Consider the following 17,022-nt stretch of genomic DNA (forward strand, 5'->3'; position numbering starts at 1 on the left):
TCATTGACATGCCAGACCAAAAGTTACAGAACTTAAGTTTATAGAAACTCTAATGACACTACCAAAGCTTGAGTTATGTCATATATTGACTACTTATATCTTAACCTCTAATCAGTCATGTCCTTCAGTTTCTACTTTTAAAGTCTTATCACTACACATGTTGTGCTATAAAACTTTGTGGGGGGAAGGGGGATGGGAAACTATGAGTCAGGTCTATATTTTTTATTTTGGTACAGTTTATCTCTTAAAGGGGACATTAGCTAAATCATAACAGTGTAAAGACTATTATTTTCGTATCTACAGTAAAACCTTAAGATAACGACTAATAGAGGTGTCCATTATATTAGAATGACATTAAAAAAACTAAGGTGCTTAATATAGTGCTTAACACACAATTTATAGATACACTGCAATAAACATTGAACATAGGCAAGTTAGAATTACAATTTACCTAGTGGATTTAAAAGTTTGTTATATCAGTGTCAGTCATATGTATGATTAATGTTTTAGAATATTCAGAGTTCTTGAATTATATTTCCATGTTTTGTATTTCTGCAGTAATTACTGTATAAATGGCCTGAAACCAAGGAATTGTATCTTCAGGGTTTTTTTTAAATAATAATTATAGGTAGTAGGTTGGTAGACAGCAACCGCCCAGGGAGGTGCTACCGTCCTGCCAAGTGATTGTAAAACAGAAACGTGTAATTGTTTTACATGATGGTAGGATTGCTGGTGTCTTTTTTCTGTCTCATAAACATGCAAGATTTCAGGTATGTCTTGTTACTTTTACCTGCACTTAGGTCACACTGCACATACATATACCAGCATATTTATACACACACACACACACCTCAGGGTATTCTTCTATTTTCTTACTAGTTCTTGTTTATTTCCTCTTATCTTCATGGGGAAGTGGAATAGAATTCTTCCTCTGTAAGCCATGCATGTCGTTTGAGGCGACTAACATGCTGGCAGCCAGGGGCTTGTAACACCTCCTGTATACATTACTAAAGTCAAAAAGACAAGCTTTTGTTTTTCTTTTTGGGACACTAAAATGTAATCTAGGAGTCTTTATTATTGACATCTGGCCTATGCCACAGGGTTTTTAAAGTCGATAGAGATAGTCAAATACACTATACATGGATATGGGAACAAAGGAGGTCAGTGAGGTGAGGAAGACTGTTAGTGAAGGATCAGCTCTGTAGGCTGTGTAAAGAATCTTGACAATAGTATTTAGAATGAAAGGGGGTAAAGCAGCTGGAACTGATGGGATCATGACAGAAATGTTAAAAGCAGGGGGGGATACAGTGTTGGAGTGGTTGGTACTTTTGTTTAATAAATGTATGAAAGAGGGGAAGGTACCTAGGGATTGGCAGAGAGCATGTATAGTCCCTTTATATAAAGGGAAAGAGGACAAAAGAGATTGTAAAAATTATAGAGGAATAAATTTACTGAGTATACCAGGAAAAGTATACGGTAGGGTTATAATTGAAAGAATTAGAGGTAAGACAGAATGTAGGATTGCGGATGAGCAGGGAGGCTTCAGAGTGGGTAGGGGATGTGTAGATCAAGTGTTTACATTGAAGTATATATGTGAACAGTATTTAGATAAAGGTAGGGAAGTTTTTATTGCATTTATGGATTTAGAAAAGGCATATGATAGAGTGGATAGAGGAGCAATGTGGCAGATGTTGCAAGTATATGGAATAGGTGGTAAGTTACTAAATGCTGTAAAGAGCTTTTATGAGGATAGTGAGGCTCAAGTTAGGGTGTGTAGAAGAGAGGGAGAATACTTCCCGGTAAAAGTAGGTCTTAGACAGGGATGTGTAATGTCACCATGGTTGTTTAATATATTTATAGATGGGGTTGTAAAAGAAGTAAATGCTAGGGTGCTCGGGAGAGGGGTGGGATTAAATTATGGGGAATCAAATTCAAAATGGGAATTGACACAGTTACTTTTTGCTGATGATACTGTGCTTATGGGAGATTTTAAAGAAAAATTGCAAAGGTTAGTGGATGAGTTTGAGAATGTGTGTAAAGGTAGAAAGTTGAAAGTGAACATAAAAAAGAGTAAGGTGATGAGGGTATCAAATGATTTAGATAAAGAAAAATTGGATATCAAATTGGGGAGGAGGAGTATGGAAGAAGTGAATGTTTTCAGATACTTGGGAGTTGACGTGTCGGCGGATGGATTTATGAAGGATGAGGTTAATCATAGAATTGATGAAGGAAAAAAGGTGAGTGGTGCGTTGAGGTATATGTGGAGTCAAAAAACGTTATCTATGGAGGCAAAGAAGGGAATGTATGAAAGTATAGTAGTACCAACACTCTTATATGGATGTGAAGCTTGGGTGTTAAATGCAGCAGCGAGGAGACGGTTGGAGGCAGTGGAGATGTCCTGTCTAAGGGCAATGTGTGGTGTAAATATTATGCAGAAAATTCGGAGTGTGGAAATTAGGAGAAGGTGTGGAGTTAATAAAAGCATTAGTCAGAGGGCAGAAGAGGGGCTGTTGATGTGGTTTGGTCATTTAGAGAGAATGGATCAAAGTAGAATGACATGGAAAGCATATAAATCTAGGAGGGGTTTGGGATATTGGCAGTTTGGAGAGATATATTGTGTATCTTTATACGTATATGCTTCTAAGCTGTTGTATTCTGAGCACCTCTGCAAAAGCAGTGATAATGTGTGAGTGTGGTGAAAGTGTTGAATGATGATGAAAGTATTTTCTTTTTGGGGATTTTCTTTCTTTTTTGGGTCACCCTGCCTCGGTGGGAGACGGCCGACTTGTTGAAAAAAAAAAAAATGTATTTAGAATTATTATATTTAATCAAAGCAAATACACATCTTGAAAATGTTACTGAACCATTCCCCTTCTCTGATTTGCTCTGAAGTAATTAATTTTTTTAAAAGATTAAAGGTCGATGACTTACAAGGTGACCCAGTCCTAATCTGTAATATTGTTTTTTTACATTATCATGTCAAGATACGTTGAGCATTTGATAAGTCTACACGGTGGGGTACACTGGTACAGTTTGGTAGTATATCTGGTAATTGTATTTAATTAAGGATGCTTCATTAGCTTCTGCTGCTGACCAAACCAAAGTGACTGCAATTGCAATTTTGTATGCCAAAGCCATAAAATTGCTCACAATAGTTACAGTTCAAATGTATTTTTAACATTTACTTCATGTTTTTAAAGTCATGCTTAGATTCTTAAATTGTGTGGTATTAAAATAACATTACTGACCTATAAAACTATAGTCCAGACTTTAAGAACCAAACCTTAAGGTTGAAGCTGTAAACATGCGTAGGAACTATTATTCGAGTGAATATGATAAAGAGCGACGGAGAATGTTCACAGTTCACTCTGTGTATATGGTGAGTTAATAGTGCTGCATTTTTGTAAAATCTTTGTGGCTAGAATTCTCTCCCATCTATTGGGAATAAGTCTGTTGAGTATACCTGGTCAAGTGTATGGTAGTTATTATTGAAAGAATTAAAAGTAGGACAGAGAGCAGGATTGCAGATGAACAAAGGGGCTTTAGGAAGGGTACGGGGTGTGTAGACCAAATGTTTGCAGTGAAACATATAGGTGAACAGTATTTAGATAAGGGTAAAAAGGTATTTGTGGTATTTATGGATTTGGAAAAGGCCTATGATAGGGTGGATAGAGGGGCAATATGGCAGATGTTGCAAATGTTTGGAATAGGTAGGTTATTGTAAGTGGTGTAAAGTTTTTACGAGGATAGTGAGGCTCAGGTTAGAGTATGTAAGCAAGAGGGAGATCATTTCCCAGTAAAAGTAGGCCTTAGACAGGGATGTGTGATGTCACCATGGTTGTTCAATAGATTTATAGATGGAGTTGTAAGAGAAGTGAATGCGAGGGTCTTGGCAAGAGGTGCGGGGTTAAAAGATAAAGAATCTAACACAAAGTGGGAGTTGTCACAGTTGCCCTTTGCTGATGACACTGTGCTTTTGGGGGATTCTGAAGAGAAGGTGCAGAGGTTGGTATGTAAAAGATGGAAGTTAAAAGTGAATATAGGAAAGAGTAAAGTGATGACGATAAAAAAGTTAAGTAATGGAAGATTGGAGGGAAAGAGTATGGAGGAGGTGAATGTGTTCAGATATTTGGAAGTGGACGTGTCAGCAGATGGGTCTATGAAGGATGAGGTAAATCATAGAATTGATGAGGGGAAATTGGGGAGTGGTGTGGTGCACTTAGGAGTCTGTGGAGACAAAGAACTTTATCCATGAAAGCAAAGAGGGAAATGTATGAAAGTATAGTTGTACTTCCATACTCTTGTATGAGTGTGAGGCATGGGTTGTGAATGTTGCAACAAGGAGAAGGCTGGAAGCAGTGGAGATGTCATGTCTGAGGGGGGATAAAGGAGCTTTTGTGTGCAAGGGGCTTGGACTTCCAGCAAGTGTGCGTGAGCATGTTAGATAGGAGTGAATGGAGACAAATAGTTTTTAGGACTTGACGTGCTGTTGGAGTGTGAGCAAGGTAACATTTATGAAGAGATTCGGGGAACTGGCAGGCCGGACTCGATTTGTGGAGATAGGAAAGTACAGTGCCGGTACTCTGAAGGAGGGGTGTTAATGTTGCAGTTTTATAACTGTAGTGTAAGCATGCCTCTGGCAAGACAGTGATGGAGTGAGTGAGTGATGAAAGGTTTTCTTTTTTGAGCCACCTTGCCTAGGTGGGAAATAGCCAGTGTGTTAATAAAATAAAATACTATTGTTGTTTTATTAAGTGAAACATGATTTCCACAAGTGTACAACATTAAAATAAGGAAGATAACATTTGTGTGTGTATCCTCTAGACAAGCTGCTAGTACTGTATATGGTTTGTGAAAAAGCCTCATCAATGTTAAGTAAACTTTCAGGATCCTTGAATTTGGATTTTATTGTTGGTCAAATGTGGTTTTATACTGCAATAGTCATTAGATATTTAAAGGGAAAAATAAGTGCTTTAATAAGCTACATAGATTTATCTCTTCTCTTTGAGTATTCTGGCTTTTCTCATATACTAGTTCATTATTATGCAATGTTCTGTTTCTGTTGGTACATGATTCCATATATGTGATGTATATATGTTTGCTATGTGCAGTTGATACAGTTTGCAAAGCGAACTAAAGATTTTATTATGAGGAATTAACTATTGATTGCCAGATTGAACTCAGTACAGCTGTCATGGGCCTGGAACACCCATATTGCACAGTGAGGCAACACCTGGTAATAATAATAATATAGAGAAAATAAGATGGTATGATACAATAATGCCAGGCTGCTGGATTATATACTAGTGGATAAGAGGCACAGGGATAGGCTATTGGATGTACAGTACAGGAAACTCTTTAAAAACCAGTATGCTTATGACTGAAAAATCACCAAACATGTCAATTTCCCAGTACTGGTTACTTACCATGTTAATGTTATGTCTCTGTTTTTACTATTAAACTAGCTGCCACAGTATCATGACTTTTTATTCTTTTTAAAAAACTGGCATTAATACTTCTTATTTTCAAATTTTGCCATATTTCACTGAGTTAAGGTGACCCGACAAAGAAGAAACTACTTTTACTGTCACTCGTTTAGTTACTGTCTTGCCAGATGGGTGCTGATATCACAGTTCAGATGACTCTCCAAACTGCAACATCCCCCACCCATCCCTTAGAGTGCAGGCACTGTACTTCCCACTTCCAGGACTCCAAGTCTTGCTAACTGGTTTCCATTGTATCCTTTCATAAATGTTACCTTGATCACCCTCCAATAGCATGTCAGATCATAAAAGCCACTTGCCTCCACACTCCTGTCTAACACATCCCTGTTGGATGTCCAATCCTCTAGCACTCAAAACCTTCTTGACCCACGCTTTCCATCCTTTCCTAGGATGATCCCTGCCCCTGCTTCTCTCTGCCCTAAATTTATATACCCTACAAGTCATTCTGTTTTTCCTCCACCTTCTCTAAATGTCAAAACCACCTCAACAATCCCCTCTTTAGTCCTCTGAATAATACTTTTGATGACTTCATACCTCCTAATCATAAAACTCTGAATTTACTGCATAATATTCATACCACGTGTTGCCCTGAAAACACATCTTTGCTGCCTCCAATTTACTCTTTGCTCCAACTTTCAAAACCAATGCTTTGCACCCATATAACGATGTTTGTACTGTACTGCTATAACCTGATACTTTTTTTTTTCTCCATGGGTAAAGTTCTTTGTCTCTATTTCTCAATGCACCACCCACCTTTTCCTTGTCTCTCATAGAACCATCTGCTAACAAGTCCACTTACTAATATCTGAACATGTTTACTTCCTCTATAGTTTATGTCCAGTCTTGATAATATATATACTTAGAAAATCCTAGAGGGACTAGTCCCAAATCTGCACACGGAAATCACTCCCTACGAAAACAAAAGACTTGGCAAGAGATGCAATATTTCCCCAATGAAAAGCAGGGGTGCCATGAATACGCTAAGAGACAACACAATAAATGTCAGGGTCCCAAGACTGTTCAACTGCCTCTCGGCATGCATAAAGGGGATTACCAAAAGACCCCTAGCTGTCTTCAAGAAGGTGCTAGGCAGGCACTGAAAGTCAGCACCTGACCAGCCAGGCTGTGGTTCATAAGTCAGTTTACGTACTGCCAGCAGTAACAGCCTGGTCAATATCAGCCCCTGGTCCACCACAATGCCTGGTCATAGACCAGGCTGCAGGGGTGTTGACCCCGAAACCCCCTCCAGGTGTATTGTACATACACGTACATAAATGAAAGTTAAATTTTTTATTTCTTCATATTGTATACAATGTGTGATTTACATATTATAAAATATGGTTAAGTCTCCTCGGTGGGAGATGGCCGACTTGTTGAAAAAAAAAAAAAGTACAAAGAAAGCCACTAACATGCCTGACCATTTCGGGCAGACTAATACTAATGCTTACAGACTACTTAACCCTTAACAAAAGAGAGGTAGCCCAACTACATGTATAATATGAACTAGATGTAAGTGTAGAAATGGCAAGATCTTTGTCATCTTACATGTTTGTGAGAGAAAGAATAGACACCAGCATTCTTGTCATTGTGTAAAGCAATTACAGGTGGAAACCTGTATTTGGCAAAATTATTTATTACATGGCAATTAATTTGCTGTAAATAATGTAACAAAGGGACCAAAAAAAAATTCCCTACAGCATTGTGATGCAGTATTACTGTACCAATACTCACTACTGGTACACTTTAGATGTAATCTGTAAGATATGGTAGAATGAGTTGTTTTATGAAAGCATTTACTGTTTAAGGTCATTAATTACTGTCAGTATTATAGTTATTATAAAATGACTTGTTCCATGTGTATGTACTACATGAGAAATTTAGGAATTTATAATATTACAGATTATCAGTACAAAGATTTTTTTTACACAGCACAATAGTTGTTTGTTTATTAGAAGATAATTTGTGTGGAGTAACTGTTATATCTTTGTATCATTGAACTTCTGGATCAGTAAAGAGACTCCATTTGTTTCAGTTATACCAACACTACTTAGACAAATGGACACCCCATACAGCTTCCCGCTGGGTGTTTACACTTGCCGTGATTGGTGGCTTCATGTTGCGGATTATGCTGAGGCAAGGCTGGTACATCGTCTGCTATGCACTCGGCATCTACCACCTCAATCTATTTCTTGCATTCCTCACTCCAAAAATTGACCCAGCCTTTTCACAAGAGGATGGTGAGCTCAGTTTTGTTGGTTGTTTATATACTGTACAATACATCAGCATTTTTTTTTTCTTCCTTTGTATACCAATGTGTAGTACTGTATAGGTATTTTACATGTTCACATAGTGGAAGGAATGCGAGGTAGGGGTCGTCCTGGGAAAGGTTGGAGGGAGGGGTTAAAGGAGGTTTTGTGGGTGATGGGCTTGGACTTCCAGCAAGCATGCATAAGCATGTTAGATAGGATTGAATGGAGATGAATGGTTTTTGGGATCTGATGAGCTGTTGGAGTTTGAGAAGGGTAATATTTTGTGAAGGGATTCAGGGAAACCGGTTAGCTGGACTTGAGGCCTGCACTTTCAAGGAGGGGTTTGGGATATTGGCTGTTTGGAGTGACATCTAAGCTGTTGTACCTGAGCGCCTCTGCAAAGACAGTGATTATGTATGAATGATGGCGAGTGCTGAAAATGATGATGAAAGTTTTTTCTTTCTTTTGGGTCACCCTGCTTTGGTGATGGTCGATATGTTAAAAAAAAATGCACAATTACCTACTGTATTTATAATTACCTGTTTGTAGCAACAGGAGCAGAGCAATGCTCATAGTGTCCCTTCAATTATTTATTCATTATTTATTTATTTTATTTTATTTTTTTTTTCCAACAAGTCGGCCATCTCCCACCGAGGCAGGGTGACCCAAAGTGAAAGAAAATCCCCCCCCCCCCCCAAAAAAAAAAAAATACTTTCATCATCATTCAACACTTTCACCTCACTCACACATAATCACTGTTTTTGCAGAGGTGCCCAGAATACAACAGTTTAGAAGGATATACGTATAAAAATACACAATATATCTCGCCAAACTGCCAGTATCCCAAACCCTCCTTTAGAGTGCAGGCATTGTACTTCCCATTTCCAGGACTCAAGTCTGGTTATTATATCATATAGTTTTTAAAAAATCCCAATTGTTGTATTTATTACAGTACTGTACTTTATTTATTACAGTACTGTACTTCTGCTTTTCAATCATTCCATTAGTCAGCCACTCTGTTTGCAAAGAAAAATTTTCATATATCACTTTGGCTCCACCTTTTCCTCAGTTTACAACTGAGGTCTCTTAAAATAATCTTAACTGGTAGCCATTATGAAACTGCTCATTGGACCATGTTTTGACCTAATATGTTATAAATAGCTTTATTAGCATTTGTCCCTCCACATATTTGAAAGTTATTTTATAATTTGTCAATGTAGCTTATGAATTTCTTGCATTTTTGTTCATTTGATTTTCCGGTGACAATTTTTGTCAACTTCTAGCTTTCACTGTCGATACTTTCAGTACTTTATCAGACTTTTTCTTCATGTGTCTTGAATTTGCTTCCATTGCTTTTGCATGGTATTTATCTTCATACATAAAATTCCTTTATGTTGGACTCTTGAGATTACTAGAGAATGTCTCTTCTAGTTTGACTTCAAACTTTAACAATTGATGTATCTGACTTAATGGAATTGGTTTTGGGCTCCATAGGTGATAATTTGGTATTTTTTATTGAAGAAATTGAGATATTAATTTCTTTGTGCTAGCTTGTACATGTCTCCTCTGATTAGCTTCAAATATTCATTGTTAATATTAAACTACATTAGAAACTTGAACTGCACACTGTACTGTTTTCTTTGTTTGCATTATGGTAGAAGTGACTGGATTTATGGGATACTGGGATGGCTTCCTCAAATAGCACAGTAACCAAAACTCACGCACATTCAAATTTTTATTTCTATTAAAGTATACAGTGGTTACAAATATTATATGACAATTTGAAGCTTAATGGAAAACAGTTGATTATGTATTATTGCAATGATAAAGGTTCTTTACTGGAAATCTTGTAATTTTCTTTGTCAGACGATGGACCGTCGCTGCCTACGAAAGTCAATGAAGAGTTTCGTCCCTTTATGCGACGGCTACCCGAGTTTAAATTTTGGTACAGTGTAACAAAATCTACATTAGTTGCCTTCTTCTGTACTTTTTTCCAGGTAAAAACCTTGTCTGGTGTTGTGTTTTTAATTACCTATTGTACTCTTTGAATAGCTACATTTATATTGTATCGTATTACGCTATTTAATGCACTGCAAAATTTAATATTTATTTTGCTGAACATATTTAATCTTTTTCTTCTTTTTTCAGCTATTTAATGTGCCAGTATTCTGGCCAATCCTTGTTATGTACTTCATCACCTTATTCTGCATCACCATGAAGAGACAGATACGGGTAAATATTGCTGTTTCTTTGTATAGTGATTAGTTTAAGTGCCTTAAATGTTCTGGAGGTGGTAAGTACAGTGCCTGCCCTCTGAAGAGTGCGTGAAAATATAATTCAGAGGGCCATTTGATTTATGATGTCTATGTACGTGTGACAAGACTGCTATTGAGTCGATGATGGAGAATATATTCATTGCTTAGGGTCACCCTACCTTGTTGGGAAATGGCTGATGTGATACAATAAGAATGTAGGGGTAGAGAAGTGGGAGAACTTGTAAACTTGTTTTTTCAAAAATGTGTATAGTACTTTAGGTGTTAATGAAGCACAGGTTTTGGTTTCAGCAATGACGAGACTTGTAAAGTGGACGTTGTGTTTAAAAAAAGAATGTACTGGTATATAATATGAAGGGTTGAAAGCATGTATTAATTTTATTGTATAGTACAAACTGCAAGTGATGAAGAAAGTTGTATTTTTTTGCTTTCTGCAGTGTATTGTCCTTGCGTCTGTGCTCATTGTTCTTTCTAGGAGCTCTCTTTATGCTTGGGACTTCTGTAGCATCTAAAGACATATCTGATCCCTTGTATATGTTAAGAACTCTTTTGCGATCAGTTCACATTTGCCAAAAAATTCTACACTATTTGATCTGTAGGTAAAACTTATGATATTTAGGTTCTCTTTAAGATGGATAATTCATACCTTCCTGACCACAGAATGGTGCAGATCTGTGACAAGAGGACTGAGTAAATGAGATTTGTACTAATTGAGAGAGTGACCAGAATAATTTATTTAAAGTGAGATGCATGATAAATCATTATTTTACGAAGACAGTACGGTAATTTAAAGAGCCGAATGAGCTTTTATAATAAGAGGGTGTATCAAGATAGGGAATTTTCTTAAATTTCATAGCAAGAGTGAAATAAGATGTTAATGGGGTATTGGTCGATTGATTGGTAAAACTTGAATTCTGATTTTGTCTGATTTTGCAAATACATGTTTCCTACAGTAAAATTAATTTTAGAAACTGTCTTTAATTTTAACCCTTAAACAGTCCAAATGTATATATACGTTCACTCGTGCAGTGTCCCAAATTTTTTGAGAGAAATTTTTTTTTTAATAGGAAAAAAGAGCATTTGGTACCCAGGCATCCCCAATTTTTTTCATATGGCACACACTGAGTGCACACACCCATTCTCTCGTATCTAGGCGACTCAGGCATATCGTGCCAATGTTGAATGAATGACAAAGGAAACGTATATATACGTTTGGAGCACTGCGCGAGAGAATGTATATATACGTTTGGACCGTTTAAGGGTTAAGAAAACTACCATTTATTCAGTTTTGTTTTAATTTTTATCAGTTATCAAATTGTTATTCTTTGTATTGAATCTATTGACTTGCATCAAATTACTCATATACACTATTTCTTTAATTTCAGCATATGATCAAGTATAAATATTTACCATTCTCCTTGGGCAAACCTCGTTACCAAGCTCAGGAAAATGCAAAGGCCGCTGCCCACTGACCCACCCCTGCTACTGTAACATCATTCCTGAGCAAGTGTAACTAACTCTTACCCACCACTCGGTTGCTAAGCAAGGTAAAGAAGAAAAAGCAAATGGTGTCTTAGTAAAATTTAAAAATATATATATATATATAAAAAATAAGGAAAATGAAGAAAATAAGTCATGTGGTGTATTATTTACACAAGGTGAGCTGCCATAATTGGCAAAGTGAAGGTCCAGATGCGCTTGCTAATCCCAAAAAAGGAATTTATACATTTTGCCGACTGGGAAGAAAGCTGCTGCTGATTGCCAAATCTCCTCCCAAATACTGTCAGTGCTTTAAATTTAAATTGTTTTCCAAAATATTTTTTTTAAATTGAACTTTACTGAAAAGTATAATACATTGTTATTATTGATAGAACTTCATTTTACCTATGGCAAGCCAGGAGAAACATCTAGGGCCAGTGTTGTTAATTATTGTATTCTTAAGTTCAGTTGGTGAGGCTGGACAGATACTGAATTTGACTTCTGCAGAGCACATAATGATGGTTGTAGAAAAACACTGTATTTAGAAAGCTATTGTTTAAAAAAGAGTGAGTCACAGTACCATACCTGAAAAGATTTACTACTAACCCACAAACTGAGACACAAGATGGTTTTGGTCTATTCTGGCTTAATAATGGTTCAAAAGCAACCAAAACCTCTTTTTTTTTTTTTTTTTTCATACAAATTGTGAGTTGTGAACTATAGTTATAACTACACTTTTCCATACCAGTTTAAGTGTTCATAAACCAAAAAAATGTAAGCTTTTGAAAACTGTAGCACTGTAATAAATATCACTACCTAATGACCGTTTCTAAGTAACTGTAATATTGTACTGTAATTTGTCACCACTAAAAAAAATAACAAACTTCTAAGTACAGCAGATCAGCATGATTAATGTTTAGTCTATTTAATATCTGAGCATTATGAGCTAATAATAAGAGTAACTCAGAAAATGCACTTTACTTTAACTCCATCTAGTGATATTAGCTTTTAAAAATAGTATCCCACATTATGAAGGCAGCTCATTTGTTGAAACTGTTTTTATTTCTCACCTTTTTGGCCCAACAGTATCATTAAGAAATAAAACTAAATTATCAAGTTCACTATAACTAGGATAACCTGGGAGTATTAGTAAGTAAAGCCACAACAGTGGAGTTAATACTCTTATGAGTCAGGTATCTAAGCATCACTTGAACATGATACTGTTACTATTACTTTTGTATTGTACTATAGAAATGTATACACTATATTTTTGTTTTATAAATATGACTACCTTACTGTAATTTAAAGATCCTCTCATGGTGAACCCTATTTTCATACAAAATTCCTAACTTGGGAACCATACTGTTTCATTTATTTTGAACATAATGACTTAATGGTAACATTTTCCCTTGTACAGTCCCCCTTTGCTTGATATGGATTTAAAGTTGGAATAGAGCTTTTTTCCATATTTATGTAAACTTCTTAATGTACTACAGTACGTCATTTACATTACCGTGAGCATCCAATGATTGTGTGCTCTTTGTGAAATTATTATTATGATTATTAAAATTACAAACCCATTTACACTAGTTAAGTGCAAGAGCTGGTGAAGACTTCACACTCTCGTCTAATTACAGCCCATTCTCTGGCCAGCAAGATTGTTGGCAATTGCCTCCTAGAAAGCATTCATAAAGTAATCTCTTCTCGCATATACAGTACCTTAAGTAACAGCTTTCATGCTGTATGATTTACTTTTTCATTTTTTAAATTAATTTTCCCCCCCTCTAGAAGATTACAGATGTACATTTAAATGCTAGGTTAATGAAAATTTCCACCTCAGCCTATACTCTAGTATATATAGTATATTTTTTAATCTTAAAATCTTTTTTTTATTCTGTTTAGTATTTGAGTTTGTTGTATACTATAGTATCTTTACAAGAGAGGGAGAGATAGAACTCAAAATTTACCTCTAACACTCTTACCCCCCCCCCCCCTTAAAATGTAAGTTTCCAAAGTGCTTTGAGTAAAATATAAAGATTTGCTTCATCAGTCAAACCCTTTGTCTTGTTTTGTATATGTATATATAATCCAGTACTTTATTTAGTAAAAACATTTAAATATTTTTATTTTTATACTGCATTTTAATGAAGTCCTTGTTCTTGAGAACTATATCTGCTAAGTTAAGTAATTTGTATAGCAACAGCAACCAGCATTTGTACCAAGGGATCTCCAACTTTCGAGTGCCTCCGTTTACTCATTAATAGAATGCCATAAGCAGTACATTGTGCCATCATCATTCTGTTGGTTATACATTACAGTTTTATACAATATGCACTAAGAAACTGGTTAAAATTTTACCATCTCAAAAAAAATAACAGTCCTATGTTGGAGGCTGTCAGTACATCCAGGTTGCAATGTTCTCCTGTTTGCTGTGATGGGGCACAAATTTGAGAGGGAATACTAAATTTCTGTAAGGTAATCTTGTCTTAATACTTCTACAACTGTTATGAATGAAGCTACATTCTAAATTTCCCCCCAAAAAATAAATTATGGAATGTGTCATGTTTATGGGGAAACGCTGTAAATTTTTTCTTGGTTGAAAGCTGTCTTGAGTCAAACTATTAAGCGGAAGGTGGTCATGGGAGCAATTTTTGCATATAAAGCTACACAGATCATTACAAACAGGCAGTTGGAAACTTTATTATGAATAACACACCATTTTTGAGTGTTATCAGATATATGGATTCAGGTAACCCATTCACTGATTAAATTTTTGATTATGAAGAGAGTGTAAAATTACTTGATGTATGAAGTATGTATTGTCTTTATTGTGTTGTCAGTGATGTGCAGTGGTTAAACTGTAAATAAGTTATTGAATGAATGAGTCATTCCAGATTATAGCATTGTAATGAATGTGACTAGACCTTTTTACTTGGATCATGTCTTTGTACAGTCTTGTCATGAAATAGATTAAATAATATTTTGAGTATGACTTTCTCTCATAAATCCTTTTTTTTTTTTTTTACTCTAAATCAAGCACACAGAATACAGTATGGTATCTGAAGACACCACATAAGGACACTTTTATTATAGACGTTTTCTTCAAAGCTCATCCTTAGCAGAGTTGCTCATCATAGTCTAGTCCTATAATATTTTTTTTATTGGAAGGTTGTTATAGATGCCTATGAATATCTGGCAATGTTCAGAGATGCCCAAAAGAAGTGCCTTGACTCTTAAATATACACTCAGTGGCCACTTTATTAGGTATACACTTCTAGTACTGGGTAAGACCCCACTATATCCTCAGAACAGTTTGTATGTTTTCATGGCATGGATTCACCATGATGCTGGAAACATTCCTTAGAGATCCTGACATGATATCTGCAGCAACTACATGATGCTTTGATGGCTGCACATTCATGCTGCTAATTTCTCATTACACCACATCCCAAAGGTTTTTACTGAATTCTGACCCTATCATCTGTATGTTGCAGCAGAAATTGCAATTCATCAGACCAAGTGATATTTTTCCAATCTTCACTTGTCCAGTTTGGTGAGCCTGTGTCCCCTGTAGCCTCAGTTTCCTCTTCCTAGCTAACACGAGTGGAACCTAGTGTGGTTTTATGCTGCTGTAGCCCATTCACTTCAAGGTTCAATGTGTTCTGCACTCAGAGATACTGTTCTGCATACCACTCTTATAATGCATGGTTATTTGAGTTAGTTGCATTCCTGTCAGTTTTAACCAGTCTGGCCATTCTCCTCTGACCTCTCTCATTAACAAGGCATTTTCGCCCACAGAACTGACACACTAGACGTTTTGTGTATTTCATACTGTTCTCTGTGAACTCTAAGAGATTGTTGTGCACAAAAATCCCAGGAGTTATTTGCTGTTTTATTAACCATTGCAAGTTTGCAACATCCAAATTTATACTCCCTTAAATGGGCAGGCCATAATAAATTAGGGCTTCACAGATTAGCAATTGCTTGAAAACTAACCATCAGAATTCCATTTATATGGGCTCATTGACCTTATATTGAGTTACTCTATCCACTATAGGGAGTTCAGTTCAAATTTCTAATTTTTTTGGCCATTTGCCCCATGAAGGGCTAAAATGGAGGTTACCTCTTCCCCCGGATTTATATGAGAACCAAACAAGGGACGAGATGCCTCACTACAGTGGTCAAGGTACCACTGTACAGTGGTACATTGACTTACAAGTGCCCCAACCTACGAGCTTTCCAAATTACAAGCCGTCACTCGGTCGATTTTTTGCTTTGAGATGTGAGCCAAAATCCGAGTTATGAGCGAGCTTTAAATATGCTGCCACTAGTTGGTGCAGCGAATGCCACAATATCCACCCAGCATTTTGTGCTTTTTCTGCTGTTATTTTGCCAAATTAAGTTTTTCTAACCATAGGTCCTAAGAAAGTAAGTCCAAAGGACAGTGCTGATAAATAAGCCATAGAGTTGTTTTGGTGTTTTCCTCATGAAATTAGTGATCTAGTGCAGTCAGCCTCACAAACACACTGTTTTCTCTTAATAAGACCTCAGAAGGGCAGAATGGCAAGATATTGTCAGAGCAGTAATTATTTTTACCTCTGATATTAGCATTATATTGAAGTATTTTCTCCTGCCTCCCAAGAGCCAGGAATTCCGCTGGAACGGATTAATGTCATTTCAATTAATTTCAACGAGGAAAACTGATTTGATAAACAAGCTCGGTCATGGAATGAATTAAACTCATAAATCAAGGTACCACTGTACAAAGGAACTACGCATGCTTGTGTGCCAATCCCTAGGTACTGCTTCCCTTTCATGCATATAATGAATTAATACACCAACCACTGTTTAAAACTATATACCTATTTGTTTTTAGCATTTCGGTTTTAAGAACATAAGAAAGGAGGAACACTGCAGGAGGCCTGTTGGCCCATACTAGGCAGGTCCTTTACAATTCATCCCACTAACAAAACATTTGCCCAACCCAATTTTCAATGCCACCCAAGAAATAAGCTCTGATGTGAAAGTCCCACTCAAATCCAACCCCTCCCACTCATGTACTTATCCAACCTAAATTTGAAACTACCCAAAGTCCCAGCCTCAATAACCCAACTAGGTAGACTGTTCCACTCATCAACTACCCTATTTCCAAACCAATACTTTCCTATGTCCTTTCTAAATCTAAACTTATCTAATTTAAATCCATTACTGCAGGTTCTCTCTTGGAGAGACATCCTTAAGACCTTATTAATATCCCCTTTATTAATACCTATCTTCCACTTATACACTTCAATCAGGTCTCCCCTCATTCTTCGTCTAACAAGTGAATGTAACTTAAGAGTCTTCAATCTTTCTTCATAAGGAAGATTTCTAATGCTATGTATTAATTTAGTCATCCTACGCTGAATGTTTTCTAACGAATTTATGTCCATTCTGTAATATGGAGACCAGAACTGAGCTGCATAATCTAGGTGAGGCCTTACTAATGATGTATAAAGCTGTAGTATGACCTCTGGA

General features: G+C 36.4%; 1 protein-coding gene across 7 annotated transcripts in view; it reads left to right on the plus strand.

The window, feature by feature from the left end:
- Positions 1-14,491, plus strand: part of LOC128691698 (protein RER1) — a 53,099-nt gene extending 38,608 nt beyond the window's left edge. For 6 of the 7 annotated variants that reach the window (XM_070088803.1, XM_070088805.1, XM_070088802.1 and 3 more), the window contains exons 3-6: positions 7,537-7,741; positions 9,620-9,750; positions 9,902-9,985; positions 11,412-14,491. In XM_070088803.1, the coding sequence (XP_069944904.1) occupies positions 7,537-7,741; positions 9,620-9,750; positions 9,902-9,985; positions 11,412-11,498 (507 nt within the window). In that variant the 3' untranslated portion in view covers positions 11,499-14,491. Of the gene's footprint in view, positions 1-3,092; positions 3,380-7,536; positions 7,742-9,619; positions 9,751-9,901; positions 9,986-11,411 lie in introns of those variants that run through there. The other variant, XM_070088806.1, reaches the window with a different exon arrangement.
- The last annotated feature ends 2,531 nt before the right edge of the window (positions 14,492-17,022 follow it).

Source organism: Cherax quadricarinatus, chromosome 26, assembly GCF_038502225.1.
Source record: "Cherax quadricarinatus isolate ZL_2023a chromosome 26, ASM3850222v1, whole genome shotgun sequence".
Lineage (NCBI taxonomy): Eukaryota > Metazoa > Arthropoda > Malacostraca > Decapoda > Parastacidae > Cherax > Cherax quadricarinatus.